The 24,774-nt window shown below is 40.0% G+C and overlaps 1 protein-coding gene and 1 long non-coding RNA gene across 3 annotated transcripts in view; one reads left to right on the top strand and one right to left on the bottom strand.

The window, feature by feature from the left end:
- LOC103465419 (integrin alpha-5-like) overlaps positions 1-19,962 on the bottom strand; it is a 57,776-nt gene extending 37,814 nt beyond the window's left edge. Inside the window, exons 1-2 of the mRNA XM_008410222.2 lie at positions 19,595-19,962; positions 7,375-7,499 (exon numbers count right to left, since the gene is read on the bottom strand). Coding sequence (XP_008408444.1) covers positions 7,375-7,499; positions 19,595-19,797 — 328 coding nt within the window. The 5' untranslated portion in view covers positions 19,798-19,962. The remainder of the gene's footprint in view (positions 1-7,374; positions 7,500-19,594) is intronic.
- A 37-nt stretch (positions 19,963-19,999) lies between these two features.
- Positions 20,000-21,853, top strand: LOC103465420 (uncharacterized). 2 transcript variants are annotated; one of them, XR_533788.2, is made up of 3 exons: positions 20,000-20,072; positions 21,192-21,407; positions 21,529-21,853. It is a non-coding gene; the product is annotated as an uncharacterized LOC103465420 (long non-coding RNA). The 2 variants fall into 2 exon arrangements; XR_533789.2 differs by having other exon boundaries at positions 21,192-21,455.
- Positions 21,854-24,774: the final 2,921 nt, after the last annotated feature.

The following is a 24,774-nucleotide window of genomic DNA, read 5'->3' as shown; positions in this document are numbered from 1 at the left end:
ATATAGACCAGGGTTGTCAGTCCACATCTGTAGATGGAGGCTGCTCTCTAATTTAGTAACCATGCCATCGCTGTGTTGTGCATGTGTTACTGTTTTCGTTTTTTTTCTTTTACATGGATGTATTATGGTTTTGTTCCAGGGCTCTGCAGCTTTAATCTGCTTTCTATGACATCAAACCTCTCACAGAGATCATGCTGTTCCTGCAATCCAAATGGCTGTTCTTCATAGTCAGGTTCTGTTTTTAGATGGGGCCCTGGCACTAACACAGCAATAATAACTTCAGGGAGAGTTGGAAGTAAGAAAGTCTGTGTTGATCTCTGGCAACCATTTGGAATTAAGCAATTTGATTAAATATCCCATCTCCATAAAATGTTGCTTTTAAAAAAAAACATTCTGCTGTAGGGTTGGGCAATATGGACATCTATCACCATATTTCATGGTGCTATTGTGATAATGATGATAAGAGCAACTTATTACTTCATTTTTTAGGGAACTGTATGACTGTGACTGCATCACAAGTAGTGCTCATCACATCATAAGTAGTGCTCTCGAAAAACATTCCTATTTGTGAAACGCTTCTTTTAGAACACCGGTCATAAAAAAGAAGTGTGCTTTGAATCACTAAGCTGCACACAGTAACTGCATTTAATCATGTTTTTATGCTTATTGGTATTTTTTATATACTTTCAATGAAAAAACAGTGGAGAAAATAGCAAAACTAAAAAAAAAACAGACGACGCAGACAGTTGGAGAGTTTAAGCAGTAATGGTGCGTTCACAGCAAATGCATTACGTATGTCAAAACATGCGTCAGACACTCCAAGTTCGGCGCTTGTGCACTTTGAATGCAGATGCTTGACATTTTGCTCTACGCCTAGCATTTCACAAGTCTGGTTTCCATTCAAAGTCTATGTGGAGGCGCGTAGAGCGCGTCAGGCAGATCAGACTAGCTGTTGTTTTTTATTGCCGATCTATTTGTCATTCGCGTCAAATGCTTCAAATCACGCCTTGTTAGATCCGTCTCAACGGGCCCCCGATGCATCTCCACATAGATTTTGAATGGAAACCAGACGCCCCTGACGCACAAAACGCATTTGGTGTGAACGCACCAGAAGTGTAATCAAAAATCTTACCATGATAAGGTAGGTATGTCAGCACCTTAATAATCCATGTGGGATTTTCCCTCAGGAAAATTGTAAAATGTATCATGATAAACGATACAATAAATGTCCACCCCTGTTCTGCTGAAACGAGTTGCATCAGAAAGTTTTCATGTGTTAAACAAAGTGAGCATTGGAAAAAATTGTGAAACTGTAAGATTAACGGCAGAAAGAACGGTGACCCACTGGATGTAAAAAAAAACCCCAGAAATCTCCTAAGTGTTGTATTTCCCTCAGACTGCCTGTGTTTGTAAACATTTTTTTGGGTGTGTATTTATGCACGCTGGGTTTGCACTCACGCTGCGTAAACTCCATGCTTACAATAAGCTACACCCTGTGATCCTCAAACAGCGGTCCGTATTGCTTCCTGCGTTGCTGATGGAGCCAATTATTTTCCCAGCAGGGTCGGACGTGGCCCATGTCCTCTGGGGTCCTTGGCCCATTATGAGTCTGAGCTCATTTAACATGTGGCCCAGCAGAATAAAACAAAACTTTAAAAAAAAACTGCATTCATAACCCTTTCACCCTGGCTGGGGTTGGGGAAGAGATTTAAGAATCATTAAAACACAAGAAAAACATAAAGAGCTGGTTTGAACCTGCAGGTAAAGGGGGCAGCAGCTGGACTTTCTGACTGCTGGGTCAAGCACTGCGGTGGTTAACTCAGGACGGTTCTGCCACTTTTATAGCTGAACAGACAGAGATGATCATCCACTAGTGCAGCTGACTTCACTATAGGGGAAAGTGACATCGTAACATCCTGGATGGCAATATGTGTTCTGAAGAAACAAACTGCTAGAGCTTAACCTTACATGTAATCGTACATTTTATTTGCAGTACTTTTAATGAATATTTCAAGTCATAAATTTAGACTAACAGCTAAGGCACAGTTTTCCAAAAGCATATTGCTATCTCAGAGGAACAAGCTGTGAACATTTCCCCAACAACCCCAGCAAACATGTTCTGTTTACTGGTTAGCTCGCATAGCTAGTTAGTATGACTGTCACTTTAGCCTTAGCGCTGTCGCTAAGCTGTAGTTAGTTGGGAATAAACTTAAATTCCTGCTCAACCAATAGTATTATTAATGTTTACTGACTTAATATATTTGCAATACTACAAATGTTAATCAGTAATTTTAATCTAAGTGTTTGATTTTAGCTTTGAAGACATATATTTACAAACTTTTCTGCTTTAGAAAATGTGTATAAATTTACTATGGAATAAATATAGTCTAATTAGAATCTGACTTTTTTTTTTTTACACTGAATTTATAATCCTGAAATTTTACCTTGTCTATTATGTACATGAAGTTTTTATTTTTACCTTAAAGATTTGTGTCTCTTAATAGTTAACTGTGACCCAATGCAATGGTGTCACATGATCAAAGGAGTGCAATCTGATTGGGTAAAAAGTTGTTTGGCTGTTTGGCTCCATCTATTGCTGACCGTTCTGGCTGGGTCACCAGAAGGTCACTACGTTTGCAGCAAAAATATAAAAGAAAATCATATTCATAAAAGTAGAAAGTCAGATGAAGGGCTGACTTCAACTTTAATTCAGTGGGTTGAGTAAAAATATGAGGAACTAAGGCACATTTCAATGCAATTTCTTCAATTTAGCAGCTCAAAAGTAATTGGACAAATTAAATAACTAAAAATAAAGTGTTCATTTCTAACACCTGGTTGAAAATAACTGGTTGGCACTGAAGTCTTGAACCCATGGACATCACCAGATGCTGCACTTCTTCCTTTTGAATGTTGCATTCTCTGTTCTTTCTGTCGCACCACAACACATGGTAAGGTAGGAAATAGTCTGATGCCAACTCAAGTTGTTTAACATTTGCTTTCCCACAAACATACATGTATCTGTTAAGCAGTGTTGTGGTCAAGACCACCTAACCCGAGACCAAGACAAGACCAAGACCAGAGCGTATCGAGACCGAGACAAGACCAAGACTTTTAGGGTCCGAGACCAAGTCAAGACCAAGACCGAGGGAAGTCGAGACCGAGTCAAGGCCAAGACCAGCAGCCTGCGCTAAACGACATGATAAAATGTGAAATATGATCAAAATTGCTTCTCAAATTGATCTGAAAGATCCATATTCCCATAAAAACACCTAGATATTAAATACTTAATAAATTTTACCAATATTAAAATGAAGTGCTTCCATCTTTGTGCTACAATCCGCGGTGGTCTCGTGCCATCCCTAAAAAGATAACAACCTAAGTGTTTGCCCATATTGCACATGTCAGAAACTATCACTGTCTGCACTAGGCCTGTCGCGATAAACAATAAATCATTTAATCGCACTATAAATTAAACCTATCAACTTAATTTTAATTATAGGCTTTATCGTATCTTCCTGCCTTTTTTTCTTTCTCTTGATGACACTGAATGAAAAAAGGCTCAACTCCGGTGCTCTCCACTGACCCTCCCTTCCTCATTTCCTTAGTGTAATGTCTAGCGACACGAGTTGTTGGCCCATAATTTCAAAACCTGAGAGACCACACATTAGCCAACAGAAATCCTAGATATAACGGTTCGATCATGCTGTGTGGTGTCCAGCCACACAGCCATTATTTTGGACTTGTAGCCCATGATAATGGCTACAAGTCCAGTTAACTAATTTTAAAACCAAACATTAATCAATGCTTTACTGGAATCTACCCGTGACGCATGTGACTAGAGTCACATGCGTCTCTAGCCTCTAGTCAGAAAGCGGAGGAGAATCCGCGCTTTCTGAATTGCCTCCTGTCACATTCAGCTTTAAGCTCCCAGTCGGGGAAAACCCCTGACTTAGATCGGAGCTGCCACGACGATCTAAATCACACTGCAGGACGATTGGTTACAAAATCACCAGCGACAATCTTAGATCGGCCAACGATCTAAGATTATCGTAAAGGGAAAATAGGGGCAAAAAAATCATGTAGTATGAACTACTGCATTAGGTAGTCGGATGTGCCCGTCTTCTCTATTTAAATCTAGTGATTACTAAAGGGCAATATAGTATACAGACTTCATAATCTGCACTCTTTTGGTTGAATGCAGTATTTATTTCCACTTTGGCTTTATATTGTTTACTTTTTATTCAAGTAAGTTTTTTGTTATTGGAGACTGAGAATCCATTTTATTTTTGTTTTTGGTTGTTTTGTATATGTAGTTTATCAGTTCCAGTGTTCTTTTGAAAATAAAGTGTATCTATCTATGGCAGGAAATAGCATGTATTATTACGCAATTTCCATTAACCCTCTGATGCGTGAGTGACTGACCCGGGTTACAATAAATGTGTTTTTATGCTACTTTTGTCATTTTGATTCAAAATAATGTTTTGTATAATACTTTCTATTGTGTTTTATTTCACCCAAGAATTATTTCATGTTTGAAATATTTTAATTTTTCACTTTTTTAAACATTTTTAGAACAATTTGTAGAACATTTCTGACAATTTGTAGAACAATTGTAAAACAAAATGACAACAGCAGCAATTTTACAACAGCAATGATCAAATGTCAATAATGGACAATGTTAACATCCATTATGTGTGTGGGCGGGATTGGGGGGGGCTGCAAAAAATAACATTTCTTGAAACTAGCTAGCTAGCCAAGATAGCTAACATTACTGTCTCAATAGTATTATGCTATGTGTATGATTTATCCATCCATCCATACATCCATCCATCCATCCATCCATCCATCTTCCGTTTATCCGGGGTCGGGTCGCGGGTTCAGCAGCCTAAGTAAGGAGGCTCAGAGTTCGTTCTCCCCAGCCACTTGTCCAGCTCCTCTAGGGTGTTCCCAGACCAGCTGAGAAACATCGTCAGCGTGTCCTGGGTCTTCCCTGGGGCCTCCTCCCTCATTAGGCATCCTAATCAGATGCTGAGTCACCTCAACTGGCTGCTCTCGACATGAGGGAACAGCAGCTCTACTCTGAGTCTCTCCTGGATATCTGACCTTCTCATCCTATCTCTAAGGGAGAGCCCAGACACCCTACAGGGAAAACTAATTGTGGCCGCTTGTATCCACCTTGTACGTACTTTCGGACATGACCTAACACTCATGACCATAGACGAGGGTAGGAACTTAGATCAACCGGTAAATCAAGAGCTTCGCTTTTTGGCTCAGCTCTCTCTTCACCACGACAAACCGGTACAGCGCCACTTCACTGCAGACGCTGCACCAATCCGCCTGTCGATCTCCTACTCCATTTTTCCCTCATTGGTGAAAAAGATCCTGAAATACTTGATCTCCTCCACTTGGGGCAGGACATCCTCCTCGACCCAGAAAAGGCACTCTATACTTTTCTGGCTCATTTATTTATGCATTTATTTCTATAGCTATGAATTTTTATTTTATTTATTGAGATGATAAAAGAAAGAACCTTGAACACATTGATCAACAGGTTTTGCATGTCATTCAACACACTCTCTCTCTTGGTTTTCTCATCCATGGTGTCAGACACACACACACAAATAATAAAGATGCACAATAAAGTATAGGTGGTAATGTTAGCTAGTTGGTCAGATAACTAGTGTTGGCTAACTTTGAAGAAGGCTAATATGTTGATTCGTGACAATAATGCTGTCACAATACTCATGATTGACACACACAAACACATTTGTGAGATAAAAAAAAAAGATAATACTCATATGTAAGAGTCCTTGCTGTGTAAAATAATATTATTCAGGGGTGACACTTAGGTCTCAGTGTGTTTGGTTCACAAAAAAATGTTTTTCTGATAGTCACAGTTGGTAAGAAACAAAGATTCCCATTAAATTCCATAGGAAATGAATGCGGGTCATTTTGGACCCACTCACGGAAGAATGGCGTAGTAACATAAAACATGCTATTTCTTAAAAAGTATAAAAGGTAAATTAAAAATTTGAATTGCATGATATCAGTAACATGTTTCTTGAGGAATACCTGGAATATGAAGTGATGAAAACTTTTCATTACAAAGATATAACAAAAAAATGACCTCACTGGGTCAAAAAGGACCCACTTACGCATCAGAGGGTTAAATGAGTGTCAAAAGGTCTTGAAACAATATTATCGTTTATCGCAATAATTTTTTTGACAATTAATTGCTCAGCAAAATTTGTTATTGTGACAGGCCTAGTCTGCACCATTACACATAGCAATTGAGGCAATGCCCGGACGGTAAATAACGCTCAACTATGAACACTGACCAAGGAGCAACAAAGAAGAAACCAAGCACAAGGCGCTCACCGTGACTGTTTTCACCCTCTCTTGCTACATGAAGCCAGGTAGTCTGACACCATGGCAGACATTACAGCTGCCACTTTGAACGAAAACAATCATAGAGCAATGTGCATCCTCTGTGTGCTCTTTTGTTCTTGAGTTTTATTTAGTTGTTAATTAAAAATATATCAATGTACATGATTAAATAAAATAATGATAGCTACTGCAGTGTACCCAAAGCATTACAAGAACAAAGAACGGCTCTCAGTGACACTCCAGTCCTATTTTCTAAGTAAAGAGCCGTTCAGAAGAATCAGACTGTTCCTGAATGTCACATCACTAAATTGCAGACTTATGGACACAGCGTTGTCCCATATATGCAACAAGTCAGTCAACACCTCCGCACAATAATTAAGTGCGGTGAGTGACAACTTTTTTTCCACCACAAATGCTTATGTGTCTCTGTACAGCTAGCTTTGCTAGCATCACGTCAACGGAGCTTACCTTTCTTTGAGCTTCTTTTCTAAGTGACGATAAAAGTTAGACGTTGTCCCCACCGTCTGTGAAAGCGAAGCGCTGCTGAGTTAGCTGTGGCCATCGGATTTCTTATGATTTATGCAGCGCTATTCTATTACTGACGATTAGACAGACATCTTCTGCCGCTGAGAGAAAACCACTGCGCATGTCTTGGAGCGCCGCGTGCGAGTGAAAGGTGGGGAGTTATTGCTTGGATTTTAATCGGTGCGTTTTGCATCCACTGAAAACAAAGATGTTAACAAATAAACTGGACAGTATGCTGTACGCTTAGTGATATTTCCACAGTTGCGGTCTTGACTGGTCTTGAAATAAAATGCCGAGTCCTCAGCGCCCGAGACCGAGACAAGACTGAGACCAAATGCGGTCGAGTCCGAGACGAGACCGAGAGCATCAAAAAATGGTCTTGAGACCAAGACCAATCTCGAGTACTGCTGTTAAGCAGAGAAGAAGTAATTGACCGGTAGAGTCTGAATAAAACCGTGGTACCTTGCTGGTCAAAGTTGATAATGCTGCAGTTGTTCTGGCTCCAGGAACAGTGGTAGACAGCTCCTCCCTCGGTGACGTTCGGCTGGCTGGTGTTGGCTTTTGGAGCTCCAATAAGGACACTGACACTGGACAGCAGAAAAACAAAGAAAGTTTAACAAGCTGCTGGAAAAAACACAAAAGTGCACAAACATTAAGGCTGCACGATAGATATATCATGAATATATTGTTATTGAAGATCACTGAATTCAATATGCACATCACTAAGAACTGCAGGACTGCAATAAAGGTTAGATTGAATTACTATGTGGCTGTAATATATTTGGTAACCCTTGTTGTTAGAAGCAGAATTAAGAAGATTTAGTCAACATTTGGTCAAATCACTAATAAGCAAAGTTGTTTGATTGCCCAAACAGCAGATGTGATCCAAAACCTCATTGTGATTAAAGTTTTTGTATTTTTATTTTACAGTGCCTAGAAGAATGTCTTTCATGTAACAGTTACATGAATTCATAATTCAGTCATGCTAGTGCTCATCATCTACCAGCCAATCAGAGACATCGGAGTTTTATTCAACTGTTGGAGCAACAAGCCCCGCCTACTGGGGAGCGGCATTTCGGGAAAATTATATTTAGTGATTTTATAGAAGTTATGGATTCAACACATTGGAAAAACTAAAAACAAGCCATCATCCTCCTTGTACTTCCTGTCGTCTCCTACGTGGTTTTCATCAGTAGAAACATTCAGTTGTTGATCATGTGACCCATGTTATGCAAAAAAAAACCACCTCATCCAAGTACAAAAACTTTTTATCAAAAATCTCTTTTTTTTAAATTGCCATGTTTCTACTAGAATTTGTTTTTGTAATTTCACTTTCACTTTATAGTTCAATGGTTCCCAAACTTTTTCTCCTGTGCCCCCCCAGTGGGGGCAGTGGTTTTCAAACATTTTCTGGGCCACCCCTATGGATTACAAATAGCTGTCTGGTTGAACAACGTGTGTGTGTTTGGGGTGTGTGTGTGTTGGGGGGGGGGCTGGGGGGGGGTTCTTAGAGACTCCCTGTAAGAATGGGGGGTGGAGGAAAATCGACTTTTTGGGGGCAAAATTAATGTACGTAGCTGGACATAGAAAACAACATCGGTAGCCTACAGGCTACTTGTTAAGCTTAAGGTGCTGTATTGATATTAGCTAGCTAGTCATCTTTAAGCTAACTTTACCTGCATCCAACAGCTTTACTCAACTCAGTCGGTTAGTTTGGGGGAAAAACTGTGAATAGTTCTTTCCGTCCCCACACTTTGGGAACCTCTGTTATAGTTAATGGAAACGCAGCAACAGACAGTTAGCACTTGATAGACGTCAGGTTTGGGGTTTGTGTAAATCAATGCTATCGCAGGATGTGATTGGCTGGATCGTCTTGACAGTCCAGTAGATTGTTGGAACCAGTGGGGCCATACCCATCAGTCCCAACATAAGATCACTGTGACATCTGTATAAGCTGTATTTTGGGTAATTGGGCAGAAAATCACCAGGCAGTCAACAATGATTCCATGGATTTACTCGTGATCCCATCATTTATGTCCACTTTGGCCACAGTAGGCATGCCCAGAACCATAACTGGTCTGGGTGAGTACAAAGGTTCATCCAAATCTGGCCTATGTTGGGATGCTTAACCGTTACCTTTAAGTCATTTACATTTACACTTACAGTACTAAGAAGTACAGAAAGGCGGCTTCAAATGCAAACTAGAACTAATGACATCAAGGTTTTGCTTTTAGGTGCTTGTAAGTTTTTTCACAACTACTTCATGAGGTTTTAAGAGAGCAGTTTCCAGCTGTCACATCTGCGTTGGGGTAAATCTCTGCCACTATTGCTGGGTTGTTACAGCTGGAATCTTAGCATATAGTTAAAAATTACTGTGCCTTAAAGTGACTGTAAGAAAGAACTGAGACAAACAACTCCTTTCAAAAGAACATAAAAACTAGAAGCTGATTGGATGGAACATCTATCAAACTCAGAGGAGGCGTCTCACATCTGCAGCTCTGATATGCAACATATGTCATGTTATGGCTGCCTGTTAAAGTCCAGTCAGGGTTATTTATATTTCAGCAACAAGGCAGTTTAAAGTGCTTTACACAGAAAAAACATAATACAGTAACCAATTATGAAATGAGAAATATACATTGCATTTGGTCAAATGTCATCATCAAAATCATCAAGCAAATATACGTCAGATATCAATGATACGGTTATTTGTTATGAATCAAAGCAACTTTGGACAGGTGGGTTTTTAGCCCTGATTTAAAGGAACTCAGTGTTTCAGCTGATTTTGTCATGAATTGTGTTAATTGAGGTAGTTCTGGTTCTGGCTCTGGATGCAGAGCAGAACCAGAAGACCTGAGAGGTCTGAGGGTTGATACAACAGATCCTTAATGTATTGGGTTCTAATCCGTTATTAGATATGTTATGACATTCATCTGTCATAACCTGGTATCTTAAAACTAGCATAAGAATTAGCTGCCTAAAAGAATAAAATCCCAAAACAGATCCTATAATTACCCTGCAATTCCACTGTTAGTATTATAAATGGTTTGAAGACAACAAGGAGGAGGTTCTGGAGTCTGGTCTAGTCAAAGCACAGACCTCAAAGTAATAGAGAACTTGTGGTAGGACTGACAAGTGGTGTTCAGAGCTGCTCTCATCGCAACGTGACCGACTGAACAGCTTAGCAGAAAGAATGGAGGAAAATGGCAGGTTATTTAAATAAAATATATGTTACATATTTTATTTAATGTAAATCAGTTTAAACATTGACAGTAAAGGGGATTTTTTTTAATTACTTAGTCAAAAATGGCAAATTTTGTTAACAATAATTGATGATTTGTGAAAGCAATAAAAAGAGTAAAATATCCAGAGGTGTTCATAATATGGATGCATTTAAGATGCTTTTACAGACCCAGCTCTAGTCTTTGGCATTTGAATTAAAAAGAGCTAGATATCATTTTTTTAACTAATGAATTATTTCAATAATATCTTCCATGATTTTTTTTTTCTTTTTAAATACCCTACCAATTATTTTGTTCAAGTTGGTGCAATTAGTTTGCTGTGAAGCTCTTGAAAATGCAGCTGAGATTGACACTGACCAAAAACAGGAACAGAGTTCGTCTATTCAACGCCAGAGAGTAAGGAAAAAAATTCACTTTCCTTTTTATGCCATATGTGTAAACATGTATTCAGCGGTGAATAACGGATACTGAATTGTCAGCATTTAAACAAGCAACAATAGAAGTGGTTTTTATAGCCATAATGGATCATGTACTTGTCAGGCCAATGTAAACAGGATTTGCAGATGACAAACTTATTTCATGATGCAGTCATTACAGCTGAAACAGAGTCAGATTTCACCAGACGTGGCTGTAATATGACATTTTGCAGCCCACTGGCCTGTCTGTCCCAAAGCTAAGCTACCTCAGTCTGTCAGCTCTGTGGTGTTTCTGGACGATCCACAGGGAACAGCTCTGATGCACAGAGGTTAATGTGGACCAAACTATTTTAGTGGCGGGAAACATCCCCAAATCCACATCCTGAAAGACGGTTAAAAAATTTTGGGGGGAATTATTGCTGGTTTACAGTTTTAAACATTTTAACACATATGTGGTCATGACAACATATTGTAAGAGTTGTTGAAGCTTTTCATTGGTTTTTCTTCTGCAACAATTTTTCAGTCAGTTTAAATTTTTCTTACTTTGAACTTTACCTCAACGTAGTAAGAGGAAACTTTGCTGGGTAATTAGCTGGGTTTCCATTGATCATATAATTGTGCAAAAAGGAATTACAAAATAAATGTGTTTAATGGAAAAACTGCAAAAGTCATGTTGTTCTATGAAAAGCTTTTGTGCTAGAATCAGGTGGTTTTTCAGGCAGATAGAAATGTGTGTTTTTCACAAAATTGAAACGGAAACACTTTCATCGCATCATAAGAATCACACGGCAGGCACTGGCATCCTTAGACAATGAGCAAAACAAGTCTTATTGCATTGTGAAGTTTACTTAGTCCAAAAGTGTTGAATCCATAGTTCTTCTGTAAAATCAGCAAATACAATTTCCCCAAAGCGCTGCTCCCAAGTAGGCGGGGTTTGTCGCTCCATCGCCTGAATAAAACGCTGCTACGACCCGGCTCGGCCAGAGGAAAGGGAAGTAACATTAAAGAAACCTAGGTGGTAAGGTTTAACAATTTAGAGGTTTATTGTTTTGAGTTTTGACAAAAATAAAAAAGTAAAAATTAACAATAATCAAAATGTAGGGACTTACAACAAAAATGTACTAAATAAAACAAAATACACAAAACAATCAGAGTTGTAAATCAAAGATCTTAAGCAAACAAAAATGGACTTTCAGTACAGGTTAAACAAAAACAAACTACAAATCTCTAGCCGAGATACAAAAATCCCCCACAGGGACAAAGCGAGTTACACAAGCTATCAAAAGCTGTCAGAGCTGACTAAAGCTATCAGAGCAAGCAAGTTTACAGCAGTCAAGAACAAACACCCAACAAAGTGGCAAGCTGTCTGAACAAAGAAACAGCCACGCCTTCTCCCAGGAAGTCCTTGGTTTTAAAAGGGAGGCCTCAACAGTGATTGGTGGAGCCGGCAATTGATGACCCAATCACGGTAGACCTCAGGGTGTGGCATAGGACAACAGGGCAGCACCCACTTCCAGGTGAAGTCAGTCTGATTAGCCACTGCAAAAAAAAAAACAAATAAACACAGAAAAGGCCACTGGCCGTAACACCTCCCCCCTTAAAATCCTAAACTAAAAGGGGTTTGGGAGGAACATTTCCAACCGAAGGTAACTATATAAGCTACCTAGTGGACATACATATAATTCATTCAATCATGACACACTAGACAAAGCTGCTGAGAAATTGACTGTACCATTCTTAAATTTGATGGTAATTAACGTAGGACTAGATCCTAGGTAGACCTCAAGGTGCTGAGGCGCTAGAAGCAAAGCCAGAGTTTCTCTCTCAATAATGGGACACTTGATCTGACTTCTTGTAAATTTACAAGAAAAGTAACAGACGGTATGATAAGCTCCGTTATCACCTTCCTGTAATACAGCTCCCGCTCTCACAGCACTATCATCCACCTCAATTTTAAATGCCTTAGACATGTTTGGAGAAGAGAGGACAGGTGGATGGGACAAAAGAGGTTTTACATTTTGTAACGAATGCCGATACTCAGAAGTCCAATATAGGTTTACTTTTAAGCTCAGCAGAGTTGTAAGGAGGAGGACTACAGTTAAGGTTCTACAGAAGTTCCTGTAAACACTAGCCATGTCAAGGAAATGGCGAAAGGCTTTTATTTTGACTTTCCAGCGACATACCTTAACCATTTCTGCGTTGGGTCGCAGTGGAGTTTGATAAGAAACGAAATGGTGAATAGCAGGAGGAGTAACCTTGTCAGGCTTACCAGTCATCTGAGAGGTGGGATAGCTGTGGAAGTACTGAGCATAGAATGACACTGGTTCAACTCTGGCCTTGTCAGCACTTACCACACTTGAGAAAGACCTTTTTGGAGCTTGATCCACCTTCTAACAAATGCCAACGTCTCCTCTGATTGGCTGGTAGATAATGAGCACTAGCACCATGACTGAATTGTTAATATATTTCATGCAACAGTTGACTTCTGTCACTGCCATGATTTTTAATGACTTATGAATAAACTTATTTAGATGTCACTTAATTTCTTATTTCTTATTTAACAGAAACATTAGCAGAATGTTAATGTTTCTACATTAGAAGAACAACGACAAAGTACTGCACACATTTGTAGTGGAAACACAGCTACTCTTATGCTAACTGTATGCTAGTATTTAACTGCCTTTTGACAGACAGTTAAAATGATGCATGAGATAGCACACAAATGTTAGCTTTATGACCATCAGTGACAGTAGTAGAAATCCACCAGACTGTTTTCTCTGCCCATCCCCAGCATGTCTGGAAATCAGAAGTGGAATATTTACATGGCAGGATAAGCTCATCTTGTAAAGTGCTCACTAGTGGACACTGAGGCAGCCATGGCACAGGCCTCTGTTTCAAAACTTACTTGACTTAATCACCCTCACCTCCTGTGATCTTTGCACGTGTGGAGTCGTAACTTACACCGCCGAGTCAATGAAAAGCGCTAGCAGTGAAAATTTAACAGCCAATGATAGGCTCCTTGACAATAAGCTGTGCATTAGAGGAATGATGGATGCCTCTGTTGAGACCTGAGAGCAGGATTCCTTTCCTTTAGCTCGTGTTCACCAGGAACATCTGCTCATGGGGAAGTGAGTCATAGGCAGGGTGAGGTCAAACATGTACCGTGCAATTTTCCCCTGAGTGGATTTTAAGACAACATATTGGCATTCAATGTCAAAAAATATATATTATTAAAGGTTTTAAAGTTTCACATTCATCAGGAAACTATTTGTGATGCTCATTTCGATGAGGATGTCAGCCACTGAATACTGTGCAACATGACTTCTTTCAGGGTGTTTTCATGCCTGATAGTCTCTGGTAGACTCCATTACGGAACGTGGAACATTTGCTACATGTTCAGCTGCTGCTGTTCTCTGACACAGAGCTGAGTCAAACCAACCAATCCCTTTGCAAAACCTGCTTACCCCTTCTTGCCTGTGGGGGCGCTGCACCAAGAATTGCTGAAGGAAACAACATAGGATCCTCTGAAAAAGACACTGAGTGCAACTTCCTTCTTCATGAAACACAAACAAAAAGTGCGGTGTCAGATTTTAGCAGTCGTGGGATTTCTTTTTTATCTTTGGAAAAAGACAAAGAGCTGTTTTTTCCTCTCACTTTAGACTTACCTACACATTTGTTTTGGTTGTATTTACCCAGAATGCCCAGGGAAATAGTACGCATATTGTTTTGGTTGCGATCTCCAGTCCACTTTGCATTCACATAAGTATTCAAACCACACCAATGTTCACTTCAACCGAATCCAGAGCGAGGTTTGTGGATGGACCAGAGTTCACTTTTTTGGTCAGCATCAGAGTTTGATTGAGCGTTTACGTCTCCCCAAACAAACCGGACTTTCTAGGCAAACGGACTGCAGTTAGATTAAAGCAGACTAAACAGCACCCTCAAGATGTAATCTAAAGGAAACCTCAATGAGGTACACTAAATCATTCAAGATGGACTAAAATGTAGGAATCAATTTCTTTTTTATGGTCCAAATTTGTTTTACACACTGCAGTAATATGTCTCTATTAACTGTTAGTTATGCGCCTCACAATTCTAGACATCATGGTCAAGTCTATAGTATGCACCACAGTCTGCTATAAACAAGCCATCACAGCAAAACATGATGCTGGTATCATTATGTGGGGATGGTTCTCTTTGAGATCAGAGTTGATGGGAAGATGAGTGGAGCTAAAGACAGAGTATTACTGGATGAAAACCAGCATGGCAGCAAAAGACTAGAGGCAGCAGGATAACAACCCTGTTGCCTTGAGGAGCAGGGTTGTCATCCTTTAGAATGTTTTTGTGTGTCAGAGTGGCCCAGTAAAAGACCAGACATAAATCCCATTTATGATCTGAGACTCACAGATTGTTTGTCCATCCAATCTGAACAAGGTGATATTTTTTGGCAACAATGCAGCATTGTCACTCTCTGGATGGCGCAAAACCAGTTGATAAACACTCTAAAACATCTGCAGCAATAACAGCAGGTGGTTATATAAAGTATTTTCAAATGGGGATAAATGCATGTCACACTTTTTCAGTTTTTACGGATAAATAATGTTGAAAACCATGTATCGTTTTTATTTCCACTTCACAATCATGCAGAAAACATAACTAAAATAAAGGGAAGGTTATCATATAGCAAAAAATGAAGTGATTACTTTAGTGTCACTCAATTATTTTTGCTGTATTGTTTTAATGCGGCCAAACAGCCAGAACTGTAGGAAAACCAAGAAGCAGAACAGTCCTTCACCGTTAGCAGAGGACATACAGAAAGAGGACTAAAACAGATGTGTAATTATTTCCCACATGGCTTTGTATGGACACACTACCTTCCCACACATGCTGCATCTAACCTTATACTGAACAGTGAAAACAGAGCTAACCTGGAACCAACAAAGGCCGCTCTTCATAATGCTAAGTATGGATAAACAATCTAATAACTGTCAGAATGCATGGCAGCCAGAAAAAACAATGCTATCAGCAGAGACGTGTTCAGGAGAGCTTCACTTTCCCACAGGCCAGCAGTCTGGATTCATGTTCCGCAACAATTGTAAGCTGTTAAAACACATGAAGCTGATTGAGGACAAAGCGTAGCATTGTTCCAAATAATAAGTGCTGCAAGGGAAAAAAAACAGCTCCCTCAAAACAAATAGGTCTAAATCAAAATCTTAGTAATTAGTCCACAACATGCCTGCTAACCATCGTGGGTTTAACAAAGCAAGCCCAGAGAATCTTAACCAATTTCCAATGAGGAAAACATTAGCCCAACATGTTAGCCTGCTAGCCCCAGAGGATGATGGTGAGAGCAAACCTGATGGAGAGCAGGCAGGATTTACTGTAGGCTCACCTGCTAGCTGTTGAAAGTTAAATTTCCTACTTCAGCATCGTAGTATCTATTATATGTCGCCTGTACAGTTACAGTCAAAAATTAACCTTTTGATTTTGATTACATGGCCCATCGTAACATAAAAACTGGGGAGTTCATTTTACAAAGTCCTATTTTTACAATTTTTAAATGCCACAGCTTCAATCTAAAGATTTAATTCGAGTAGACTAGCTATTTAGCTTCATACTAAATGTTTAGTTAGAAGGCTAAATATTTCTAGCCTCAAACTGAAGTTTGCCTAGCATTGGAGGATTCCTGGTTCAATCCCCAATCCGTCCGCCTCTGTCATGTCTTTGGGCAAGACACCCACAGCCTTGCCTGCTGGCAGCCTGTGGCTACTATCCAGTAGCTCATCATCACCAGTGTGTGAATGGTTGAATGACTGACTGTAGTGTGAAATGCTTTGGAGTCCTCTGGACTTGATAAAGCACTATAAAAGTACAGGCCATTTATCATTTACCACAGTTCAGAGTCAAATATTTAGCTAATATAAACAACTACAGCTCTGTAGCTTATATATCATTTAGCCAATATACAAATGTTAAATAACTGTTAAACATATTTTCTTTGTTTTAACAGTTGTTGCATTGATTACAGAGTGATTTCTGTTATCAAAAGGAAGCAATGAAAAAAAAAGACTTGTTAAAGTGTTTGTCGTCTCACGCATACAACAGCCAGTACTACAAACTTGACGATGGCTACAAAAAGTAACAGTTATGCAAATGCTAGTGGAGGTGTTTGTGCAATATTGACCTTGGATTAAAAAAAATCCACAATAAATTCAACACCGGGAACCAGGTCTTGTTTGCCTCATTAAATCCATCATGAAAATGAAAGTCTTATGGCATCAAAAAAAAGCCCAAAGAGAGTATTAAATCCAGGGCCACGAGTGAATGGATTTTAGGTGATAAACTGAGTCCTCAGGAGATTTACAGCAGCTGTGGAAAGTGAGCATCAAGAGTCGACAAGCCAATCAGCTTTTGGCTGTGGCCTCAAATCTAAAACCTTTGATAGCAGTCAGGTTGTTCTGATGGTTCTGTTAGTCTGGTTCTAGCTCGCAGTAGGCTTGTCTGGTTATTACAGCCTTGAATCTTAAGTTGTTCAGCTTTAGGTTAGCCAGTGAATACTGAAGTAAAGCCAACCAAACTGGTACAGTGCCAAAGTAGTTTGAGTGTCTGTTTGGCATTAGATTGTTGTCTCCACCAGCTCTGGTAGCGTAAGATTGACACTACCTCAGCTCAGACTGAAGAACCACAAGCCTGAGGAAAGAACAGGATCCATAATGATCTGAGGTCTGGATCATTAGCTGTGTTTCCGTAACAAATGTGCGCAAAACTTTGTCTATATTCCGCTCATGAAAAAAAAAACACAATTTCGCAATTGTGGTGTTTCCAATAAATAAGAAACAGTTAAAATCCCGATATGTCACTAAAATATACACCACGCCATAATCCTCCAGTTACTTCATTGTCATCGTCTTGTTGGTTTGTGCTAACGGAAACATCCGGTTGTTGATTATGCAGCTGGTGCAGTGTTTCCACTGGAGTTTTGCAAAATAAACTCATTTCAGTACAGTCAAAAAAACCACTTCAGCCTAGTGCCAAAACTTTTTATTGAAAAACGAGATTTTTTTTAAATTGGCATGTTTCCATAAAGCAAATTTATTTTCGAAATGTCAAACTGAGCAATTATGTTGTCAACAATTATGTTGGCTATTGAGACTAACAGCCAATCAAAATGTTACAGGAGCCAGTGAAGACCCAAGTTTAGGACCAGACAAGTTTGTTTTAACACTGGAAACACTGGAGAAACTTTGGTCTGAAAATGTATCACAATCTGTTTAGATTACCCTAGTTTATTAGTAGCATTTTTGTGTGTGTGTCTGTGATGGACTGACAAAGCTGTGTGCTGACTCCAGATCGAACCTCTGTAGGCCTGAAGATAATAACTTCAGGTTGGTTTCTGTTCAGCTGGAGAACGTTATGGCACATCCACAAACTGATTTGTTCTAAGCATCTGTTCAATGCTTGAATTGGTTCGGAGTCAGTGAATCCTGTCTATTCTGAAAATACACAGATTTTTCTGTGGAATGTAATTCCAAATTATCTAAAAAAAAATTTTTTTTTTATTTATTACATTTTTTCTACTGGAGCATATCTCAAGCATAAATGAAAAAAATGCATCTTGTAAATCCAAAATATCAATGCTACCAATTGGCTTGTGTTTGCAAAGCAGCCAATCCAGGACCACCTGCATTGGCTGCAATAAAGTGAATGTTAGCTTTGACCTGAAGATGTTCCCACTGAGCTTATTAATGCATATTAAGGTATAAGTTGTGTTTTAACTCGTAGTTATTAGTGTTTTTTGAGGGGGTCTCTTAATTTACTTATCATGGTCCCTGACCCCTGCAAATACTAGAGGTGCACTGTAGACAAGCACAGAAAAACCAGTGCATATGGTCTAGTCAAATTTCAACTGGGGTATTCCTACACTCATGACACTTTGTTTAAAAAAACAGTTTACAAAACCGTGATTTAAGAAAACAAAACAGGAAGTTATTTTTTTTTTCAATTTTCCAAAGAAAATGTCTAAAGCTCATCTCATCTCATGAACTAAATATTATGCAACATTTTGTTACTTCAGCTGCAGTTATTTATTGAATGCAATATTTTGTACAGTGCTGCACATAGACTCCCCCTATTTTATTGTAGTTTTATTTTTTTTCTTAGGCAAATAATTTTTTTTCTACAGGCCTTAACACACATCATACAGCCTTCTCTGTTTTCCATATCAATCAATCAATCAATCAAATTTTACTTGTATAGCACATTTCAGCAGCAAGGCATTTCAAAGTGCTTTAAATCATAACAGACACAAAAACACAAAGTCATAGTGAGCTACAAACTAATTCTCATCTATTAATTTTTGTTACGTGAAAGCAATCTGAAGCAAATACTAGGGGTGCACTGTAGACAAGCACAGTGCACCCCTAGACAAGTTGGGTTAAAAGACTTCACACCTCATTCATCCCCTTTAGGGAACTTGAGCCAAACCAGGTGATGGACCTTTCTGTGTGTAGAACAAGAAGAAGACTTTTGATCTCTGACTGCATCTCTCTCTCAGCAGTTCCTGAGCTGTCAAAAAAAAAGCCAAATGAAAAAGCCCCACTGTCCTCTTGGAGCCCTGTTCGGGGTAAGAGTCGTGTTTTTCTTTGCTGTGGGTTAACCCCCTCCTCTGAATCACACAGACTCGTGCGTCTGGTTCCAATCAGACTCGCGCAGGAATTCCATCTGAGTGTGCACGTGTGTGGAAAAGATCAAAGTGCAAATGAAGGATGTGTGTTTTAGTAGAAATAGTTAAAAAATACGAAACAACTCAAAATCACCTTTGAAATGGATTTTTACAATAATACCTTCTAATATTCAGACGGGTTGGGGTCTTTGTGTCTGTGCTAGAACAGAAGACCGGATGTAAACATAAACAAAAGATTCGAATTAGGAAGAAATTATGATTTCTAATTATCCTTCGTTGTTTTTTTATTCAGGTTGTACTAAAATACAGCCGGTCTTGGCGGAGTTGTGCTGTGACCTTACCTGGACGAGTTCCCGAAAAATTCCACGGAGTATCCGAAATAACTCCCCCGCTTTCCCGTGAAAACGGAGCGTCCCTCCGCGTCCAGGTTAAAAGCGGCACAAAGCTGAAGTGCAGCCGCCACTACAGGTAGCAGCAGCGCGGCGCGGCAGCGGCGGTCTCCCCGCGGCCGGTACGAAGGTGAGAGTCCAGGAAGGGCGCCCATCTCAGCTGCTGAGAGACTCTTCTTTCATGGAAGAGGCGCAGCGCAACACGCATCATCCGTCCTGGTTCCTTATCCCGGCCAACTTTGTGCTCTTAACCCGAAATCAGAACCCTGAACAACCCCACTTCTCAGCTCCAACAGGTCCGTTGTGGTGCTGCTCCAGAGTGGATGGGGCCATGCATGTAAACACGCAGAAAGAGAGAGAGAGAGAGAGAGAGAGAGAGAGAGAGAGAGAGACGAAAGGAGGGAAAGGTTGTATCTTCTGGGGTGGAGCTGTAAGTATTCCCAGAGGCAGCCTGGTCCCTAGTTTACACATTACAGCAGAAAGGGGAGTTTGTTTCAACTTGTGTAAAAGAAATCATACAGCACATCTCATTATATTGCTTTTCAAAAGCATTCATAACTATTGTATACTATTAGTCAGGAAGCCTGGATTAATGCTTGGTAGATCCACCTTCAGCTGTGATTCCAGCTCTGAGTCTTCTGGGTTATTATGCCTGGACCTTGACACATCTGCAGACTGAATTTGTTAACAAGTGATAGCAAAACAACTCTGGCTCACTGAGACTGGATGAGTGTTTATGTAGTATGTTACCACTAATTTTAAAAAATTTGACACGGACTCTCAGCTTTGGCTTTCATTAGGTCATTCCAACTTGATTATCCTTTAATGTGCATCATTTTCTGTCCCTGCAGATGAGAATCACCAACACAGCATGACATTATCACCATTGTGTTTCACCATGGGGATAGTGTGTTCAGAGCCACACAGCGTCTAGTATGTTGGCCAAAAATTCTGGCATTCACAGACATTTTGGACACATACATTCTCAAAATTAGGCTCTTCTGATATGTTAACAGAAAAAGTGGAGACAGGAGACAAAATCAGCCATCTTGAGACAACAAGGTTCACATTTGTGGAGCCGTTCATCCATATGCAAGATATGGAAAGAACAATTCAGTGTGACAATCAAATGATTGACTGATTAAATGTCCCAAAACTTCAGCTTACAGTTTTAGGGGCATTCCTACAATTGTACCATAATATTCACTGTAACACTTAACATTTAAATATGACCATGCAATGTGCCACCTTTTCTGTCTTTTCATTAGAGTGTCAGCTTCCAGTGACACTCTCTTACAAATTCACTATGGAGGTGGCATATTCTCCCCGTACTCTGGCTTTCTCGCACAGTCCAAAAACATAACTGGTCTTTCTAAATTGCTTTTAGGTGTGAGTGTTTGTCTCTCTGTTGTCCTATGATGGACCTGGAGATGGACACCAGCAACCCTTCAAGGACAAGCAGCAATAGGCAACGGATGGAACTTGTGTTCGCATCAGCAAAAACATTCCATGGCAATGCAAGCATCTTATATAGTTCTTTTCTTTTCAGTCGTTTCCGTTTATGCGTACATTCACACTCTGAAGGTGACAAGCAACTGGACTGTAGCCACAGCTATCCCAAGGCAGTCTGACAGAGGCGTCATCGACCCCTCTCGCCCCCACCAGCAGGCAAGGACAGTGAAGCGTCTTGACCAAGGACACAACAACCGTCAAACAGAGTGGTGGGTTCACTGAGAGTGAGAGCCGAGCAGCAATGGGACAAAAAGTGGGTTGTCTGCTCTTTGGATTCACTATAAAGAATCAGTTTTTAGAGGTGACGGACCCTGTCACTTTTGTGAATGAATTCCTGTTTAATTGTTGTTTTAATTGTTGTTTTCTCCTTGCAGTTGATTAGCTGGAAAGGGTTTAAAAGGATCAAGCCCCACCCACCAAGCGAGCAAGGAAGTTTGGATGAGCACCTGGTTGGTCGCGTGTCTCCGAGCCTCGCTCCCGCTCCTGCTCTATTGATGTCACTTTCTGTTTGTTAACCACCTCCTTGTGTTGTTTGGTCTGGGGATCGTCCTTGGGTTGTAGGGTGAGTGATCCGGTGAGGCAGGGTGAGGGAAGCGGCCCGAATCCGACGGCCAACTACTGGCTCGTCTGTGAATGCTCCCACACTTTTGTTTATTTTGCCACTATTCCCCAGTACCTCTATGTCCAACCTTGGGTTGAATAAAACCACTTTGTTATATGTAACTTGGTCTGGACTCCTTATGTTGTGTGTCCTGTATGGACCGTAACACCAAGGACACAACAACAGAGACAAAAGGAGTGGTGGGTTCACTGAGAGTGAGAGCCGAGCAGCAATAGGATAAAAAATGGGTTGTCTGCTCTTTTGATTCACTATAAAGAATCAATTTTTAGAACCAATTCTTTTGAGCATGATCCATCACTAAGACAACTTATTAGTGTTCAAAATGCTGTTTGATTGATTCCAAAATAAATTAACAGTTATGGGAAGCTAATTTAGAATTTTGAATATGATTGCACTGAAATTGATTATAATTGTACTGATGGAACATCTCAGCAGATGCACTATGATACACTGACTGTTCTATATTCTCTCTCATGAGGGCAAACTATCATTCTAAAAGTTCTCATTATAAGTGCTTTGAGTGTTCTCTGACATTAGTGTCACAATAAGGAGGGAACGCAGAGATAACTGACCTCTGTCCAAGTCTTCGTTTGTCTCAACCTGGAGTTCACTGAACTGTGAGAAAACCCTCAGCAGACAAATGACTGTGAAAGCTTGAAGTGTTCTGTGAGTTCACCTTCAGTCAGAAAATTAGGTTTTCCCCAACAAAGCTAGCATGTCAAGACAATTCAACATGACTAAAGTGAGAAATCCCACGAACTGATCACATCTATTCTCGACTTCGTCTCTCAGTACTTTGCCGGAGCTAAGCTTCTCTCTGTCACAGCAGACAGGCAGGTATGCAGTGTGGGATTATTTATAGGTATATTTGTGCATGTGTGTGTGTGTGTGTGTGTGTGTGTATGCGTGTGTGTGTGTGTGCGTGTGTGTGTGTGTGCGTGTGCGTGTGTGTCTGTGTGTGTGTGTGTTGTGGGGCAAGAACGGTAACTGCTCAAGGAGAGCCTCTGATTTGAATAACACTAAGCCATGCCGTTTAGCAGGCCAAAGGCAACACCACTTGGAGACGGAGAGTGTTCACTCTGTAAAAACACGACTCTAAACGGCACATTAAACTGCACCCTGTAGCTCCAGCTGATAGAAAGAAGAATGATATAAATTATGGCTTATGTGTTTGGTAGCTATTCCAACTGGCAGTTAATTTCATCATGAGCTTGAGTTGCGTATGTAACCAGGACAGACTGTGTTGTATACCACACTGTACAACCAAGTGTTATGTTTTGTTAGTACGACTTGTCCCCATCAGTCAAAACCCTAACTTTCATCTCCATAATCTATTCCCAATTAAAGTAATGCAGCACTGTGCAGCACAGTGGCATCTTTTTTACCTCACAACAGAGCAAGTAATGAGTCCCATTGGAGTTCTACTGGCATAAAGTATGAACTACCTGTTGACACAGCATGATTATCTGTTCTACAAGTCCTTGGAAATGAGTTCACATACCTTGAACTATGTATTCTACAATGCTACAACCACTGGCTTGGTAAAAACCACCTGCTTTTGCAGGTGGTAAATAGCAGGCCAGTGCTTTTTACCACTGGGGTGAACCTTGAGAAGTGATTCCTTGTTGGAGGCGTAGACTCTCTTGAAGTTACGTTCTAAAACAGTATGCCAAGGCTTGGACTTCTCACAGAGCACATAAATTCTTATGAAAATGTAAAAACTATATAGAAAATTCATAATCACTATGATACTTGACCTTCCACCTAACAGGCAGGCAGGGTAAGTAGAGCATTGATCACAGAAGCTAATAGTCACTACAAATACAGCAAAATGTGGTTATCGAATCATTGATTCATATGCAACCCTAACTTTTTTCTTTCCACTTCTCAGATATATTTAATCTTTTGTTAGTGTATCACTAAACACCCAAATAAAACAAATTCACACTTTAATATATCAACATCTTTTTTTTTTTTAATTACTAGTAGGGAAGTCAGCATTTTTCATGCCGGGCCTTGGCTCCCTAATCCCCCCTTTGGGGAGTGCCACCTGCAATTAAACACTTTAATTATTTAAACTAGATGAATGGTGTCTGAATACTTTTATTTGGAGATTTTTAAAAACATGAAGGAACTTGGGGAGAGGTCCTCTTTACCCTACGAAATATTTGTTTTTCTGTGGTATCTACTATTTGGTTAACGTCTGAACCATCCCTTCCTGTGGTGTGGCTCTGCATCCTGAAATATGTCAAATTACGGTGGCCAATTGTCAGCGGAGTGTCATAAAATCCCAGCTGTGCTTTTAAAATGACTTATCAGATGCAAACACATGCCCTGCTCTAAATCGACTGTTGCTTTTTCGAACCAGGAAATGCACATCAAGCTCTAATAAAACATTTGTTTTTTTACCATTTTTTGATAGCAGAAAACAAACTGGAAGAAACTCAGCAAAGGTTATAAAGATGGATGCCATCCTGCATTTCAGAAAGATTACTTTGTAATGATTAATCCCAGTCAGCTGGAGTAAGCTAGTAAACAACAAGCATACCAACTTGAAACATGGAGACAGGAAATTATATTCCCATCTGACGTATGGACCCTGTGGACTGCACTGGATCTTTTAAGCTAATTTTCAAAGACGAAACGAGGAGAGGAAATGAGCATTGGGTGATCTTAACAGATTTGGCACCGGCCTGTGGAAAACCAGTACATTTCTGGCCGAGGACGGCTGTGAAACTGCAGAAAAGCTTAATAGCTGCTTTTCCAGTTACATTAGCTAGCTAATTGGAAAGGTCTGAGTAACAGAAGCTCCCCGAAACACCTCTTCAGCTTGGCTGCAGTTACTTTTCCACACGGGTGCTTGTAAAGTTTAAAGGTTTCATTCTCCAATAGCCATGGAGCCAGCCATGTTGAGAAAATTAGAACATTTCACAGCCAAAACTACCACAGACTGCCAATAGTTACCTCCAACACACACACACACACACACACACACACA

Source organism: Poecilia reticulata, linkage group LG5, assembly GCF_000633615.1.
Source record: "Poecilia reticulata strain Guanapo linkage group LG5, Guppy_female_1.0+MT, whole genome shotgun sequence".
Classification (NCBI taxonomy): Eukaryota; Metazoa; Chordata; class Actinopteri; order Cyprinodontiformes; family Poeciliidae; genus Poecilia; species Poecilia reticulata.
This window is presented reverse-complemented; position numbering and strand designations above follow the sequence as displayed.